The following is a 19,322-nucleotide window of genomic DNA, read 5'->3' on the forward strand; positions in this document are numbered from 1 at the left end:
TCATCGCTGAGTTCCTGTACTTTTAGCGATTAGGAATAAACTGAACTATAATTTGGGTTGATCTCATCGGCCGTGCACAAATTTACAGGGACAAAATCCAACTGGTCTTATTGGAATACAATGTAAAGTATGAAAACTCTTGACATCAACACAATACAATTACGTACGATTTCTTCTTCAGATATTAACGCTCCAGCAAAACATTAAGCCTTCCCTGACTAAAAACGGGGTTATACGACACGCACGTATCAACCATATTGATCGGATAAGCCATCTCGAAAAAAATGCTTGCCTATATTAAACGCGTCCACAAACGAACTTACAGACATTAGTAAATTTCATCTTGCCGGGTCGATTTTTCATATTCAACTTGATTCTACGATGTCGTAATCAAACTGTCAGCCAGATCGAGCAGGGATCTAACGATTGCGAATGTTTTATACAGGTGAGATAGCTTGTGTGGATGGCTATCGATCACAGACGGCAGGACGTGTGAAATCCGATTTTAATAATCCTTTAAATTTGTCGAACCTCTTAACGGAATCCCTTTATGAAGAGCTTTGAGTGGGTTGGTTTATTTCCTTTAAATTCCGTTATAATTGCTTATCTTTTGACAGATACGCGTATTTCGTCTACTACTTGCAGACTTCATCAGTGCCAAGTGGTGTTGAGTACTTGGCACTGATGAAGTCTGCAAGTAGTAGACGAAATACGCGTATCTGTCAAAAGATAAGCAATTATAACGAAATTTAAAGGAAATAAACCAACCCACTCAAAGCTCGATTTTAATACCTACGTTACGGTAGTGCTATACAGTTCATCTGTATAAATGTTTAAGTAATCATGTTTGTATTACTCCATGCGTGAAGTTAACTATTTACAGAGTTGGAGATGCTTAACGTCAAATATCTCTTTTGGCGGGGGAGATACCCCTTACCATCCCTCCCCAACATGGGAGTTTGGTAAAGTAGATGATCAACGCGATTCGTGCCTGACGTACTCTAACGGAACTATCAACTCTATACTTTCATCTCCTCATCTATCGTATAAAGTGACCACTTAAAGTCTGATATTTGACGTTAAGCATCTCCGGCTGTATAAATCTGTTAAACAAAGCGAGAGCCTTTAAAGTCATCGACGATTTATCCGGGTGTGTCTTCATCATCATCATCGTTCACGCATTTTACCGGAGCCGCTCTATTATTTATTGAACAAACAAAACTTCCCGCAGTAGAAGCAATCTGCACCGGCACCAGTTTCCGGATCCTTTCGAGCAGTATGAAAGGCAAACGACTTACTACCGTTCATAAGCTACCGTAGCACAGCATCAAGTGGAAGAAACCACTAGTACTGGTGCCTACGAATGAGCCTCTTATCTACACGGGCAGTCAAATGAAGGAAAGGAAAAGAAAAACATTAAATCCACACCAACGACGGAAACTCACCAGCTGTCGACTCTCCCCGTTTCTCCGTGCCACTACTGGAAGCCCTGGCAAAATCGCATTAATATTTAGTAACACTAGGTATGCACGTAGATGCTGTTGCCCAAAGAAATTCCGACAACTTTTTCCGAAGTCAAAGGCTGAATTCGGTGCTAGTTTCCAGCCCAAAGCGACACGAACAGCATGATGCTTGTGCTTCGGTTCAGATATCCTGAGATTCAAAATCGAACAAGGCAAATGCCGATTTTGCCTGGAATCCGCCATTGGGCGCAGATAAAAAAGGAATTATATTTGCTGGAAACTCGTTTATTACGCTGCTAACATCGAATCGGACGGAATCACCACATAATTGGATATATCGCGCTGAGGTCGGGTTCTGGTGGTAATCAAGAGTGATTGTCCTGGTTCTAGTATTTGGTGAAGAAAGATACACGCTAAAAGCTTCTGCATGGCATCGTAATAGAAATAAGTTTAGGCAATAAATCAGAAGAAAGGGTACCAAAGACTCGCTAAGGCGGATGATTTCGATAGATAGGGCTAGGAAGGGGAAGAATTGAAATATCGATCAACAATGGATTTCCGTGCGTCCGAATTTTGGCACACCAACATTGAAAGATAACAGCAATTTAATTGTCCTATTGTACGTGCTGCAGGATTACCGGTTGATAACATCGAAGAGGACATGCGGCAGCTTAGCGAAAATGGTATTTTAGTATACGACTAGATAAGAGGTACATACAAAAGAGAGATAGACAGAGATAACAAATGTTGACGACAGTAATGATTGCAGTTGAAGAGCGTGCCGCACAGTCAGTGTGTGACTTATGATGACTGTAGGTAGCACGTGTAGCGGCAACCAACATCGCATCGGTTTGTTCCAAGGCAACAACACTGTACACTGCAGATGATATTACACAACGAGCAGCTCTAGATAGAGGGAAAGATTGGTGTATAGCTCTTATTGAAGAAGAGATGCGAATTTTGCGCGGGAGACAACACACACACACAGGTCAGACGGTTTGCGATGTTTCTGGATGCTCGGACGGCGACAATGCTTAACGTGAAAGAATGTTTTTAAATTGCACAAATTCCTCTGTATTCTACAAATCGACACTGAGCATTACGGTGGCCCAAAATTGCTCTTTGTCAGTTAGCTAAAGTAGATTATTTTCGATTTTTAATTAATTCTTCAAGGAATTCCCGGAAGGTTCTTACATAAATCCATTTTAAATTATATTTAATTCTCCTTAGAATTCCCAAGCAGTTAACCTCAGAAATGTCATAAATTTCTGCTTATAATGATTTTGAATTTTTCTCCTGAATTCTGCAAGAAGTTCAATTCGTATTCTCCCCAGAATTTCCATGGTATTTCCTCAGAATTCTTAAAACAAAAATCCATTTCAAAATACCCTTGAAACTCTTCTCAGGATTCCTTTGAGATTGAACCGTCAAAAATTGATTCCATTGTAATTCTTCCCGAAACTATTTTTGAACTCTTTGGAGTTCTCTTGGAAGTATACTCAGAAATCACCCCAGAATTCTTTTAGAACTATCCGCAGAGATCATCTTTGAAGTTCACGGGATTTCCATGGAATTCTCATCAGAGCTCTTTCAAACAAAAATTCATAACTAATTTTGGATTCTTATTAGAATTGGACCTAAAATCTTCATCCAATCAACGTAGAATTCTTCTCGGAACTCTCGTTAAAGTGCACATGGAGCGCTTCACTCAATTGTATTGGAATTATTCACAAAATTGTTTGGAAGCTAAATTTTGCGTATTTAATAATTTAAACAATAATCAAAAAAAGGACGCTTGTATGTGTCAGTTTTAGAACCTCACCTCCACTTAAAGCAAAAACCAGGTCAGGGTGTCGACTCATGAAAAAAACAAAATTCCGCATTCTACCCATTCTACCCTTAAATTCATCCAAATCTCCAAATTATCTTCATGGTGACCAGCAAACCTCAATTAGCAATTTTCCCGCTTTTCTCCCGGAATTTTAGAAATTATCGCGGTTTAAGCGTTTTAATTAAGCACAAAACTGAAAGCGATGACCAAAAATTAAATGGATAATTTCTAAGACAGCACCGAAGTTTTCACAATTTGTGTATGAAAATGAAGCTCAAAACGTTAAGACTTTTATGTGATTGTTCTCAAGCCTTCCCTTCAGATTAATTTCCGTTCACAGATCTCTCCAGAATTCTTCTAAAATAACTTTGAAATTCTGTCTGGAAATTCCTTGATTTTTTTTGCTTTATTATAGAGACTTTCAGCCTGTAGGTGGTTTGTCTCTTTGAAGGATTGGGGCTCCTGAGGGGGTCCCGGATAGAGAAAATAAATAAATTACATAGTGTTTGTTACACAGTTTAAGTATCTCAGAGTTCTGTGTCGATTGTTTTAACAGTAAGGAAGGTGAACGAAGTTATGGTTAATTTCCGAGAGAGAGAGTCAATGTCCGTAGCCTGCGGGGTGTTGTCCAAGTGCCGTCGTTCGTCCGTTGTCGTGTCATTGTTCGTTGCGGGGTTCTACGTATATTGATAATAGCCTGTGTCTTTAAGGAAGTCGAGAAGTGATCTTGCCCTGTCTGGGTCATTGGATAGTGCGTCTCTGATGCTGAGACTATTATTGAGACTATTATGAGATGCTCAACTGACATTTTGGTTGAGCACCCCATACATTGTTCGTGGCATCCATCACGGGATGCGATATCGTGTGAGAATCTGGTGTATCCGCAGCGTAATCTGGACAGTACTCTCTGGTCCTTCCAGTTTTTGGTGTCGGACCAGCATTTCGTATCTCCTTTTATTTTGCGTAAGAAAGGGTCTCGGGTATTAGCCCATTCCTTGTCCCATGCCGAACCGATGATCGTTTTGATCCAGATTTTTAAATCCACTGCAGGGACTTCCGGTTACACTGGGGTTTTCGATCTGCCGATCGCTACCAGCTTGTCTGCAGCCTCGTTTCCACTGATATTGCAGTGGCTGGGAACCCAGACATATACGGTGTTGCTGTTGGAAGCCATTCTGATTGCTTGCACCAACGGGTTCTTCGGACTCTCAAGGGCCTTCAGCACACTGGCCGAATCGGTAATGATGGCCTTCTAGGAAAAACTGGACTCCGTAACGGCTGAGAAGATGGCAGCTGCCTCAGCCGAGAAGATCGATGTAGGCTTAGGAAGGCCTCTGCTGGTATCTAGGTTGGGGCCGAATACGCCATAGCCGACTTCGCTCGCTGTTTTTGAACCATCCGTATAAATGAGCTCGTATCCATTCAGCGTTGTTCTGATGAGCTCGTTGAAGCACGGGACCACAGTGTGGGGGTTCAGATTTTCTTTGGTTGGTTTATTTAATGCCCATATGATCTTAGGTGGAGAGTGGTCCCACGCTTCGTCTCCAACTCAGTGGACCCTGGACACTGGGGGGAGGTTCTGGTGGGTGAACCCTTGAAGGAGCTTGTTTGCCTCGTTGAGGAGGAACGACGACCGGTGATGACGAGGGTCGTTTTCTCCAGGAAACTAGTGGCTTTGGAACATACGGCTTTTGCGAATATTTATCGAAAGGGGAGGATTCCAGCCTTGACACACGTGGATGCTGCGGGAGTGCAAGGAAGGAGACCAGACACACGGTCCATCGAAATTGTTTTTATAATAGTACAGAAATTCTCTGTAGAAAACTCAAAACAAAAAATCCCAAAATTCATCCTTTCTTCGAATTTTAAACTCTTTCTAAGAATTCACTTTTGCTTCAATTTTTTTCAATTTACGTGAAATTTTCCGTAGAATTCACCTCAGACCAACAATTGAAAAGGGCCTAATAGCTTTTGTGAGCAAAACTTGTAATCCACCATCTGGCAGGGGAAATTCTCCCGCCGAGAATTGTCTTCAAATTTTGCTCAAAGTTATCTCGGAGTTCTCCTCTAAATTCTTCTGAAAATTGCATGAAATTCTCATTAACATTCTTTAGAAATTCTTTTCGAAATGCGCTTGGAATTATACTCGGACTATCCTTATCACTTCGTATAATTATGTTGGAATTGTACCCTCAAAATTTGCGTTCATTGGTATTTTTCAAGAATCCTGGAATCCTCTTCACTCTTGGGAGATCTAGTAAAAGCTCTCCTAGAGGTTTTCCTAAAGCTACCTAGAAAATATTATCTGAAATACCTTGGTGTTATCGCTAGAATTCATTCTAAAATCTGCTCAAATTTGCTTTGGAAAAAAATTCTAAAATTCTCTTAATAGTTCTTCAAAGTGTGATTGTAGTTATCCTAAAAATCTAGAACAGTCCAAGGGCCTCGAAATCTTATTGTTTTCGGAGAGAGGACGAGGTATATTTTTCCAAATTTGTTAAATAAATTCATGGGATTTTCCCGGTGACCCAACTCCGTAAGAAAATTATTTCGGATAATATGCTTAACCAAAAGCTAATTCACGGACGGATTCCTCCGGTGGGAAATAGTAAAACAACGCTTTCATCTCCAACATTATGTAAGTTAATTCCACCTAAATTGCAATAGCAGCAACATTACCATACTAAAACATTACTGTAAAGCTGATTTTACGAGCTAACCAGGTTTACAATGAAGACCTAGAATACTTAATACAGCCACTCTATGCGGTCAAAGCAATCATCAAAGTGCTACTCCAAGCAATCAAAAAAAATCTCCCAAGCAAGACCATTATCCTAAATTTTCATTTAGTTAGTTCTCTGAGCTAATCAAGCTGTTAAGAACACAATAATAGAACTGGAAGTATTTTCATTTAATTTTCATTTTGCAGCGTTTGGTGGGGCAATGGGAGCGGCAAGTCAATCCAAAGCCGAAGATAAAGGAAGGGTAATGGCTGAATAGTCTATGCGGACCACTTGAACGCCATGGGAAAAGGAAGGGATTGTAGAGGTCGGTTATTGGGGGGTTTTGAGGAAATGACACATAGTACTAGATTTGTGATGCAAAATGTAAAGAAACCGAAAATCCATCTCTCACTGATTCATCCTTTCACATATATACCAAATTGATATTTTAAAGCAACCATCAAAATAAACAGACAATATATGAAAAGGCTAGTTGCCAGTTGCTTTAAAGGCTAGTTGCCTTCCTAAGCGGACGCCCCGCATCCTAACTCTTTTGTTAATCTACTTAATGTTATTAGGCTGTCTAAATTTTCTTATTTAAGTTCGTTTGATGATTAGGATATCTCATTAGCCTAATTTAATAAATAATTGAAATCTTTAATCTACCTAATCAATTATAACCCATGCTTTATTGAGTACCTGCACTTGTGTATGTAATCTAAAATTTAACGTGTATCAAGTTGTTTTTGCCTTTGACCTATATTTATTATATATAAGTTCGACCCAGGTGTCACATTCAAGTGACTAAAATGCTTCACTTTGAAGATAGTTTCCTAGCTGATTTTTAAATTATATAACTGTTAAAAGCATTAGACTTCGTTTTTTTTTTAATTTGTTAAGTATTTATAAAAAAAAACAGTAAGGTCTTAGCTTTATAAAACAAAAAGAATTGGGTTTTTTAATATGGGATTGAGAAAAATACTCAAAATGTGGAAGATTGGAAAAATCGCAGATTTAAAAAAATAGTTCGGTCCTGTAAAGTTTTCAAGGCTTTGCAAATTGGAAGAAGGTTCAGGGCTCCAATAATTAAAAAAAAACGTCATAGAATTCGAAGGATAATTCCTTTGGATTTTCTAAGAGAATTTAAAAGACATTAAAGTGTTAATCCAAGAGAAATGCTCAGCAGAATAACTACAAAATTCTGATAAACATCCTAATGTAGTTCTGACCGGAATACCAAAATGATTCTGAAAGAATGTCCATTGAATTTATGGGGAGAAGAATGAAATTTCTGAATTGAATTCCTAGATAATTGTAAAAATAATTCCATTGAAGTTGTGAAAAAAAAAAACATCAAGGAGAATTCCTACGTTACTTCATGAGGCTCATGAGGAGATTAGTGAAATTAGCAAGCGAGTTTTATAAATAATTCTAATAGAAAGTTATTCAAAGGAATTTCAAAGCGAATTCCAAGGTACGAGAAGAGTTCTGAGGGTATTTTCTGGTGAGTTTTTAGGAGAATCTCATGATTGTTCTAACCCGGATTCCAAGATAATTACGGAAAAAACAATGTTGGATATTGATTTTAAATAGGATAATATTAAACTATTTGGAAAAGTAACCCAGATGTCTGCATGACTGAGAGATCATGGTAATTTCTGAAATTTATTATTCACAAACTTTATAAACTTGTTGATCATATATTAAGGTTTATAGATTTTTCCGGTTATTTTCGTCGAATTCCCAGTTTTTCCCGGTTTTACCCAGTTATTTTTAGAATTTCCGGTGATTTCCCAGACTCCCCGCTTTTTCCGGTTTGCAGGCCATCCTGCTACTACTATTGTATCACTTTCACTTTCACTATCACTTTAAACTATAACATATACGTATTTCGTTTACTACTTGCAAACTTCTTCAGTGTCTAGTCAGGACTCTTTATGACTAGACACTGAAGAAGATTGCAAGTAGTTAACGAAACACGTATCTGTTATAGTTTAAACTGATAATGAAAGTAAATAGTGAAAGTGAAAGTGGTACAATAGTAGTAGAATTAAAAGGAAAAACAACGTAACAGATATACAATTATTCTACTAAAACGCTCATCAGCACAAATTTGTTTCAATGTCTCTTGCGAACTCTCGGGCATAGTTTCATGGAATTCGGGAATGTTACAATCAGTCTGCATCGTGCTCTCTTGCTTAAGGAAGTGTTACTGCTACAACACATTTAAACAGCACTTTTCAGTACTAAATTTTACCTGCAAATATTCTACCTTATTCCTCTTCGATCCTTGTTTGAACCCTACCCGAGGTAATCCTGCTTGGAAAACAATTTGGAAAATTCCTCTTCGATCCTTCGGATTCTTATAGTAATATGCTTGGAATTCGATTTGGAGAAACGACTGCCGCCATTGCACCTAAACGCAAAAGAAAAGGGCAATCGCTTGATCAATCTATTTGATATGCTCACGGATGTTGAGAATGATCCATTTAGGCAAAATTCTATTAAACATTCCCGGATTAATGCAAAGAAAAAAAAGGTCCCCTCTATTGTGATAGCCACTTACGATTTCCATGCTCTTCGCACGGATCTTTTGAACTTCGTTAAATTCAAGTTTTCACTTCAAATTGGCCGTCTGGGTGAATGCCGTGTATTTGCTGAAACCTAGGACGGATTCAACCGTCTTCTCAAGTATCTTACTTTTTCACTTACGGCTCCTAAGAGATGAACTAGCCTATGGCCACATATACCAGACGATCTAGGTTCTCCAAATCGTGCTGCAGTTCAGATGATCTGTTTTACTAGATCAACAAAGACTGGGATAATATTGGTAGTATCGAAATATCGATTTGGAAATCCTAGAACATTTGGCATACACGGAAATAGGTTTGCATGATCCACATAGCCACTGCAAATTTGTTTGGGCATATTACGATTCTACAGATTTTGAATTAGTCTTGGTTGATAGAGTAAAAAAATAATCTGATCTCTAGAATGATTTCAGAACCTATAACATCTTGTATACGTAGCAATAGGTCGGACACGATCCATATAGACACTTTGAATCTGTTTGGACATATTTCGATACTACAGTCATTATTGCAGTCCTGGTTGATATAGTAGAACAAATCAACTGAACTCTAGGACGATTTAGAGAACCTAGAATATCCGGTATACATGGCAATAACTCGCATATATACGATTTGTTTATGATTTGATAACGAAAAATGTTATGTTCATATTGGAAATAAAAAACCATGAAAATGTGTCACATTGGACAGACCCAGGGATGGAAAATCATTTATATTCATTTCGTGCATTCATTTACATTCATTTGCCTCTAACTTTTTTCATTAACAAAATTCCGTTAAATATTATTTGAATTTTTTGTAGACTTTTATGTTAGCTACATCTTTTGTAAACAATTAAAATCTGTATCTCTTATGCATGATGAATCAGAGCGATTAGAATCCACCATTGTTTTTCAGTGAATGTAAATTGCATTCACTGAAAAACAATAACATGTCCTGCCAGCTCTATTTCATCATGCACAAGAGATTCACATATTAATTATTAACAGAAGTTGTAGTTAATATCAAAAGCTACAAAAGCTGCATACATTATTTAACGGTATTCTGTTGATGAAAAAAGTTAGAGGCAAATGAATGTAAATGAATGCACGAAATGAATGTAAATGATTTTCCATCCCTGGACAGACCCCAGGGAATTTCCATGTAAATCCGGTGTGACTTATGGAATTGAGATCATTTCTCGATTATTTGCACGGTGTTTGGTTTGAACCGGTAAAAAATTGAGAACCAAATGAACAACAAAATTGATGACAGCAAAATAATCCGGGACGGAAAGGTTAAAGGTTACATTAGAATTCCACAATTTTTGTGACAGCAAATCAGCCCCTTCGCGATTTACGCGACATCATTTAATGTTTCCGCGATTTTCGCGACTGAAAGTTCAAATCCGCGAAAATCGCGAACTCAGCGAAATTTGCGATATCCGCGCCTATTCTAACAGCCCTGTAGTTATTTTCATTCACACATTGAACTTTATAGATCCAGAATGGATTAATCTTCAGTAACAAATACATTTTTTTAAATTCAGAGGCTTAAAATGTTTTTGTTTTTTTTTTTTGGTTCTAGAATATGCATATTTCCCACAAATTTTATAAATTCTGAACTGAAAAGTTATAATACTTCAAGAAATTTTCAAGAATGTGGAGTCAAATTCCATGCACAGTTTTAAGGCTCATGGAATTTTATCATAATTTCTAAGTACCTCATTCCACGGGAGTTCTGGGAAAAAAATCTTTGAGAAAAACATCAACTGCAATCTGTTCAACAGTTTTGAGGAATTTTAGACTTCATGTGAAGCCTAAGCCTAAGATAGTAAGCTCCAAGTGAATTTTCACGAGAAATCTCCGTTGAATATGGAATGGACTATTCTGAGGTCTTCAGAACCAATTGAAATTTTCCAAAATATTCCTGAAGTTAATTAATCGTTTGTAGTTTGAGAAACTAGCCTGATGCTCGCAATACCTCATCATATTTTTTAACTTATCTAAACTTTTTCGGACTTCATAAAGTTTCCACAATTTTCCTGTCAATCATGAATCTTCTCTAAAGTGTTAACAAATCACTGATTTTTTCGAAACTTTTTTAAAATGTATGTAAGTTTCCTGCTCTGGAATATCTCTGCTCTGAAGATATCTGTTCTTTATTGAAGTTTTTTTTTTTTTAGCTTTATTAGCGAGATCGATATCTTTCTCGAAGTTCTCGAAACTTCTCTAAAGTGTTTGCAGTTCTCATGAAGCTTTTTGTACTTCCATGAATTTAATTGAACTGTTCTAAAAATGTTTAAGCTTGCGTGAACTTTTGGACTAATGTGAAAACCTCAATAATTTTCTTAACATCTCTAAAGTTCTCTGAAAATCTGGGAACTTCTTGAATTTTCCCGCTAATTTAGTGAAACTAATGGAACTGAACTCCCCTGAAATTCCCTTTGTTTTTGGAGCTTAACTAAACATGTTTGAGGGGGGGGGGGAGTCCATAAAAGTTTTTAAGTTTTCGCATCTTCCCTTAAGTTCCATAGACTTTTATGAAGTTCTCGAAATGTTTCTGAAGATCTCTGTACTTGTGTGAAGTTTTCGAAGTTACTTTGAAATTTCAGGAACTTCTTTAAGGTTCCACAGCGAAATAATTAATATAGTTATTTGATATTCACTGAAGTTCTCAAGATTTGTCTGAAGTTCAAATCATCGAAACTAATTCATAACTTCTTCAATAGTTTGGAGTTTCCTGATGTTTTTAAAACTGCCCAAAATATTTCTCAATTTACTTAAAACTCTCTAGTCTGCCCTGAATATCTTAGTATTTTTTTTTTCAAAAGAACCCACCATTTTACTGGAATTGATTTAATTGCCTTTAAGTTCTACAATTTTCCTTAAGTTTTATATCCTTGTAAGTCGCTGCAAATTTGCGTTAGTTAATGTGCTTTTCTGATGTTACCCAATCGTCCTCGAAGTACTCGGAACTTGACTGAATATAATGAAACTTTCTAAAAATATCTAAATTTCTTAGAAGTTCTCTGGGATTTCTTGAAAATATCGGTGCTTGCTAATAGTTCTCGCCTTTTTTTTAATAATAGAACTTCTTTGATATTCTCTAATCAACTTAGCTAAATTTTCAAATTTATGTAGATCTTGAAATTTCCATGATATAACACTCTTGAAATACTCTCACATTTTCCGGATGTTCATATAATTTTTATTGCGTTCCATAAATTTTCTTTGAGCAAACCGAAGTTTCGGGAAATTCCGGTTTCAGCAATTTCCTTGATTTTTTTTTTTGAACTGCCCTTTAATTCTCTGATCTGTCTTGATGTTCTCGGAGCTTCCTTAAAACTCTCAACTAATATCTCGGGTTTGCTTTGAAATAAATGGAATTCTTGTAAACACCTTTAAACTTCCCTGGAATTATCTGAATTTCTTTGAAGTTCCTAAAATATTTCTGAAGTTTTCATTAATTTTCTGAAGGTCTCTGTACTTAATCTTTCGGAACATCTTATGGGTTATAGATTTTATTTCAGCACATCATGGAACTATCCTGAATTTGTCTAAACTCACGCTTATAGATGTTTAAACCAATTCAATAGTCTGGGCTAAAGTTTCGGGAACTTCCCATTAAGATCTCTGGGATTCCCCAAAGATCTTTAGATCTAGCTTTTCTGACAGCAATAGAACTTCATTAAAGTTTACCCATTTTTGTTAGTACGAAAGGTCAAGACATTACATAATTTGTGATCTTAGACTTATTAACTTCAACATTTAATGGATTTGATAGTAAAGCTGTTTCTTTAAAACTGATTGTCATGTCTTAAAAACGTTTGCGTAAAAACATATTTTTAACGCATTTCATTAATAGCATTCTTATTATAAACGTGGAAACTATCCGCTACTGTTATGGAAAAACCAGGAAAACTCAGGGAACTTTATTAAGCCAAATGAGTGGAGTTTTTTTTTTACGTTTAATCGTTTTTCTCAATCTACAGGGTATTGAGAAAAACCATCAAACGTAAAAAAAAAACTCTATACAAACTTCGAATTGTTCAAAAAATAGAACAAAATGTAGGCCTATTCAGAAGAATGATCAATCTTGAAATAAATTCACGTTTAAAAAAGTTTGAAATAGTGACTTATTACAAGAAAAAGTGACTTTAGTGACTTGGCCTTAACAAAAGAGACTTTTTAGTGACTGGCTTGAAAACAGTGACCAGATAGCTTTCAGATAGTCACAATCAACGATTTTACGACACACGAGCGCTCACTTTTTAACATCTTTCTAACATCTTGTAGACAGAAATCCTAAAAAATTCTGAAGCTTTGAGATTTGTTAAGAGCGTTAGACTTCGTTTTTTAATTTGTTAAATATTTATAAAAAAAAGTAAGGTCTTAGATTTATAAAACACTTGGAACTGGATTTTTTTTAAATATGGGATTTAGAAAAATACTCAAAACGTGGAACATTGGAAAAATCACAGATTTAAAAAATAGTAAAAATTTTCAATTTTAAATACGGCGTAATTTTTAGGATCTCTGTTATAACAAAACTCTTTACTCTTGGATTTGGACAATATTTTAGGATTTTACCACTAGTATTGAAGTATTGTCTGGAGAATTTAGTTGAGAATGTCAAATGAGGTTTAAGGAGAATTGTAGAGAAATGATTCTTAAAGGATTCTGAGGACAATTCCAAAGGCATTCGACCAAAAGTTCCTGGTAATTTTGAGAAGTATTTCAAGTATATTTTAAGTAGAACTTAAGGCGAAATTCAGAATTCCAAAGTTGTTCTAAATCCAGGGAATTCGAAAGCAAATGAGAATGAATTTCAGCATTCTAAGGGCATTCGAAATTCTAAGTAAATTAAACCTACGACCAACTTAATAATGATATGAACACAATATTGATACCAAGCTAAAAACAATTAGCTTGAGTTTATGCGGCGATTAAAAAAAAAGCATACTATATTGTACGTATCCCCCCTCTTATCTAAGGGGCTACCTCCTATTATCATCTCCTTATACCTCCACATGCCAAATTTGGTTCCATTTGCTTGATTAGTTTTCGAGTTATGCAGAAATTTCTGATTCATTTGTATGGGAGCCCCCTTACAGAAAGGGGAGGGGTCTCAAACCATCATAAGAACCTTTCCCGGCCCCAGAAACCTCTCCATACAAATTTTCACGCCGATCGGTTCAGTAGTGTCCGAGTCTATAAGGGTCAGACAGACAGACAGACAGAAATTCATTTATATATATAGATAGATTATTCAATCAATCGATCAATAAAAGATTCCAAAGAGAAGAATTCTGAGAGGAGAGTTCCAACTTCGGTAATAATTTAAAAGGAATCTTATTCTGAATATGGTAATTTAAAGCAAGTTTCAAGGAAATTTATAATAGAATTCATAAAATGTTAGGGATAATTTCCGATAGATTTTCAAATATTTGAAATCACAGGGAATTTTGAGCATTTTTCCAAATATATTTGGAGTAGCTTACCAGGATATTCTTAAGAAATTTCAAAGGGAATTCAAAGAAGAGTTTCAAATGAATTCCAATAGATTCTTTTTAAGGGAATTTTGAGCAGAATTCGGAAGGAATGCTCAAGAAAGTTCCCTTACAATTCTGAGGTAAATTCTGGGAGAATAGTTTCTAAGGGCAAACCTAGAGATTTCTGAAGAATATTACCGTTCCGATTCAAATTTCGGACGATTCAAATTTCGGACACTTTCATTTTTAATTAAATATTACATCCAGTTAGAAACAAAGTAATAATGTTAGATGATCGTGGAGGGCACTAGTCAAAAAAATTTAAAATTTACAAGACATGTGGATCATATTCGACCGAGATAATCAACTTTTAAAAGTGTCCGAAATTCGAGTTTAAGTGTCCGAAATTTGAATCGGCACGGTACAAATGAATTTCAAACTAGAAATCCCTCTGAGGAACAACAAAACAATTCTCCCTTTCCCGACAGGGTGGTTGCTTTGCGTAGGCGAGGTTCGGTTTGCTCGAAAAGAGCATTACAAGTTTTGCTAACAAAAGCTGATAGTTGGTCGAGAACATAGCAGCGATATTTTTTGATAGAGGATAGCGAAGAGTTTTAACAAATCTTAATACCTACATATGCAGTAACCGGCATATTCTCCTGATCTAGGATAAACGAATATTTGCTTCTCCATCACAACATGGCAAAACATACCATGAGATCAGATCGATGATTCATGCTTTCTCATCCATTGTGGAACAACTATCGTGGCTGGAATTGCAAGGTTCAGTATGTGTTTACCACCCACACGTGCAAATTCACCAAGGTAACGATAGAATAATTCGGTGCCACCATTTCTTCAGGTCGAAACTACTTTTGTAAACAATGATTTCAATCGCCGATTTCTCGCAAAGTCCAGTTCAGTCCTGCAAACTAGCGACGCCAGCTGGCAGAGAAAACATTCCCCTACCTGATGGTGCCGTTACATTGTTATTACATTATTCGACGGCTAAAACCATTGCATACAAAAGCAATTTCGCGCTTTTGATATGTCGATGAAGAATTCCTCAACTACGAAGCCTATGATGCAACAATGATGTCATCGAAGCGTGAATTCCACCTGCTAGCAAGCTTCTCACGGATTAGCATCCTTCGGAAGACGCCACATGCAATCAATGGTAACCGCATCCGCTTGCGGTGGTAAACATTTCCGTACTATTACGTTCCACCGCCATCAGTCGCTGCTAACAATGCAAACGAAATCTTATTACCAATGTGCTACGTATCCAAACATTGGCAGCAGCCAATTGCTGATTCTATTTATAGCCAACGCGTTTCGGTTTCGTTCCAATATAGACGTCCGCCCTTATTGCACGCTGTTTGCAATGTCGCAGAAAATTAAAACCATCCAGAAAATCGAAACATCGCAACATAATCTGCTGGGTACATTTTATCCGACTGCCTGTGTGTGCTGCTCTAATCGAGTGGAAGACTTATTTTACAGATAGATTCGGATGATAGCATAATCTCTAGCATCCAACAACAAGAGTATGTAAGTGATACAGTGTGTAAAGATCTCTAATTGGCAGCAAGCAAAATAGCAAAAATTTCACCTTCAAATTGGGCCTTTTGTTTGTTGGATTCGAACTGCTTCAGCGTGTTCATCAGTAAATCCCTTTCGTCTTCGTTGAGGCGGTACACCAGGTCGTGGAGCTGTTCGCGTGTCAGTGTGGATGCTGCTTGCGTGTAATCCCGGCTATTATCAACACCCACCGATAAAAGCAGGATGGACCTGTGACCGTTAATACTGCCAAGCCTGCTCGAACCGTTCCTACAGGTGTTCTTCTTCAGGCTGCTGCTACTTTTGCTACTGCTCATACTGCTGAAACCTCTCCTCTGCGGTGGCACAGAACCACACAGGAACACTTCCCTTGCCCTTTCCGTACAGGACAATCCAGCTGATACTGCAGGAACCATAGTCCCCGCGGCATATCGCGTATACTGCTGAAGCACTGAGTTGGATACTCGGGTTAATGAAGAAACACTGGCACTCATTTTTCTTCCGTTTGAGAAAACACAATTATTTCCAGGCCACAATTTTCCTTCTATTCGTTTCACTGAATTCTCGGAAGTAACCTTCTCACACGCAACCCTTTCGACGGAGGAAAAGTCGCTCTCGGCTCAAGCAAAACACTCTTCGGGCCTCCGATTCAACACACAACCCACAGCAGCAGCAGCACCAGGAATTTTCTTATCACTTCACTAGGCAAGGTAGAGCTGATAACACACAAGGCTCCGTTCGGGACCGAAAACGACAACACTGACACAGGACGCCCGGAAGGGAAAGAGAGAACCGACTCCACGCCACGAGAACAAGAACACTACTAAACGGTGGGTTCGAGTTTTCCTCTCGGATTTTCCTCGCACCAAGTCAGTTGCTTTGCTGTTGGAATCGTTGGAATGGATTTTTGTTTGTTTGTTGTTGTTCTGACAAAAACATGACATTCAAAACATCGGACCGTCATCAGCGTTGACGCAAAACATACGCCCACCAAAAAAATGATTATACCAAAAGATTTTTTGTTTTGCATGGCGCCATCTAGTGGCAAATAGCATAAAGAAGTATTGTCGCTACACGGTAAGAAAAAAGTACCCAAAATTGAGTTCCTTTCACTCATCACGTGGCTTCCGTGGGGCTAGGTAAAATTAAGTTAAAGAAGAAAACTCAATTTTGAGTAATCCTGGCGTTGACCAAGTTGACAAAAAAATAATAAAACAGAGCAGACTGGAACCGAACCATGGACGTTGAGATTACGGGGCCCGTGTGTTGACCACTCGTCTATCAACGCTTGTGAAAATGAAATGGTTAAAGGCGCATAAAAGCAACCTTAATGAAAATAAACTTATATTTGAGTTCATTTATTATTACTCAATAGTTGAGTAAATTTTAACCAACGCCGCTTTTCTGATTCACTCAACGGTGGACCTCAAATGATAGAACCTAACGTTGAGTTTTTTTAAACTTACTTTTGAGTATTTTTTCTTACCGTGTAGACTTGAAAACCGAAATGACCAACTCGCGACAATTGGCAAATCAAAGTTGGTACTCGTGGAGAATAGAAGAACTATAAAAGTGATGATGGTTTCAAAATTTTCCACGGGGAAGTATACGAGTGGAATCTTAAAATGCTTTTATTTTGCAAATGGAACATTTTATTTAAATCTGGTTGGTGCTATGTTAGTAGAAAACTTAAGGACTACTCAATAGACAAATAATATAGAAAAATTCATTTCTTTTCAGATTTTTAGCTGTACACATAGATTTGAGCTTTTCTACCACTGTAGCAGCAACCAGATTTAAATAAAATGTTCCATTTGCAAAATAAAAGCATTTTAAGATTGCACTCGTATACTTCCCCGTGGAAAATTTTGAAACCATCATCACTTTTATAGTTCTTCTATTCTCCACGAGCGCCAACTTTGATTTGCCAATCGATTTCACTCTTGTTGTGTACGTTACACTGTGACTGGCAAGCACCCATTAATGGGTGAAAAAGTACCCATTTCGAAGTAAACTAGGTAAACTCATAAAATGGGTAAAACGTCTTTACCCAATAATGGGTAAAGAGCTTGTACGGCAATTCATCGGGTATTTTTTACCCATTTTCAGAAATGAAAAGATTTAGAAAATGGGTAAAAAGTATACATTTTCGATAATTGAGCTATTTAGAAATTAATTTTAATTTGATTTTTCGCATATTTCATTGAAATGGCGGAAACATTAGCATTAATAACTTGTTTTTTATTTATTTCGATAATAATAACTTGGCATCCACTGTCTGCTGTGCAATGTGTTGCTTTTGTCGGACGTTTCTTCATGTCATCCCTTCCTGGAACACTTTGTTCACGGCCACTTCCATGTGGATCTGAAATTAACAATAAAAATCATTAAATTTTATCTGAATTTCATAATGTACACCACCTAGATATATTTCAAATAAATACTTACATTTCAATACTCATTTTACTAGGCATAGATGGCATAGAAAATCAATTTTTAAGCCCTCGTAATATGCTTTGTGTTAGACAATATTCACTATTGATTAAGATAATTTTCACCCAATAATGGGTAAAATAATACTCATTTTTCTTCCCCGAAGAGGTCAAAAAGATGGGTACAAAAGAACCCATTTTCAAAAATATTCAATTACCCATTATTTGACAGCTTCATATACTTACTTATAATGGGTACTTTTATACCCATTAATGGGTACTTGCATGTTACAGTGTACACGCTAACTTGAAAGTACCCATTAATGGTTGAAAAATACCCATTTTGAAGAAAAGTGGCTTAACTCATTAAATGAGTAAATTTTTTACCCATTAATGAGTATCTGTTACCCATTAATGAGTAATTGTTAATCATTAATGGGTAACAGATACTCATTAATGGGTAAAATTGTTTAATCATTAATGAGTTAAGCCACTTTTCTTCAAAATGGGTCTTTTTTTACTCATTAATGAGTACTTTCAAGTTAGCGTGTAGAGATAACGTCGCATCTAGTGCGAACCTAAAGGCCGGCGCACAATAGGTACGTTTTAGGGTTTTTGACAGGTAATGCATGGGCTAACTGTCAAAAAACCTGAAAACGTAAGGGCAAGCCAGCTGTACTCAGAGTTAATATTTTAGCACCGAGTAAATTTGATCAACTCATAATTACTCAACAATGATCAAAGTAGTCATTCATCAACAAATACAAACTAAATACAGTGTGATTAAATATAATGTGACATAGTGATAGTTTCTTATTATTTTATTATATTCATGTTACAAATCATTAGTAAATCAATTGAATTACATCATGAATTACCCTGCCCGAATAGAAATTGTAATGTAGGAAACATCAGCAGACATCTTCAATACATTAAATTTTAACGTGTATTGCTGTACCCATAATGTATTCAGACTTCAGTGTGACATCCAAGTACATAAAAATACATTAGCCTCAAACGTTACATTAGAATCAAACGTCTTGACGATGTAAAATTTGACATCAGAATACATCCAATGACAACAGAACCTAACGTTACATTAGAATCAAACTTCATCACGATGTAATTTGTTGCAGACATAAAGCATCAGAATACATCCAATGACAACAGAACCAAACGTTACATTAGAATCAAAGTTCATCACGATGTAAATTGTTGTCCCTCGGTCCCTCGCCGCATGCAAACTTTG

General features: G+C 36.8%; 1 protein-coding gene across 2 annotated transcripts in view; it reads right to left on the reverse strand.

The window, feature by feature from the left end:
* The window catches only part of LOC135710422 (transmembrane protein 65), a 620,863-nt gene extending 604,341 nt beyond the window's left edge, over nucleotides 1-16,522 (reverse strand). For both annotated transcript variants that reach the window (XM_065232997.1, XM_065233005.1), the window contains exon 1: nucleotides 15,694-16,522. In XM_065232997.1, coding sequence (XP_065089069.1) covers nucleotides 15,694-16,135 — 442 coding nt within the window. In that variant the 5' untranslated portion in view covers nucleotides 16,136-16,522. The remainder of the gene's footprint in view (nucleotides 1-15,693) is intronic.
* Nucleotides 16,523-19,322: the final 2,800 nt, after the last annotated feature.

Source organism: Ochlerotatus camptorhynchus, unplaced genomic scaffold (assembly GCF_037179485.1).
Source record: "Ochlerotatus camptorhynchus isolate MF236.1 unplaced genomic scaffold, CSIRO-AGI_Acam_v1.1 ptg000036l, whole genome shotgun sequence".
Classification (NCBI taxonomy): Eukaryota; Metazoa; Arthropoda; class Insecta; order Diptera; family Culicidae; genus Ochlerotatus; species Ochlerotatus camptorhynchus.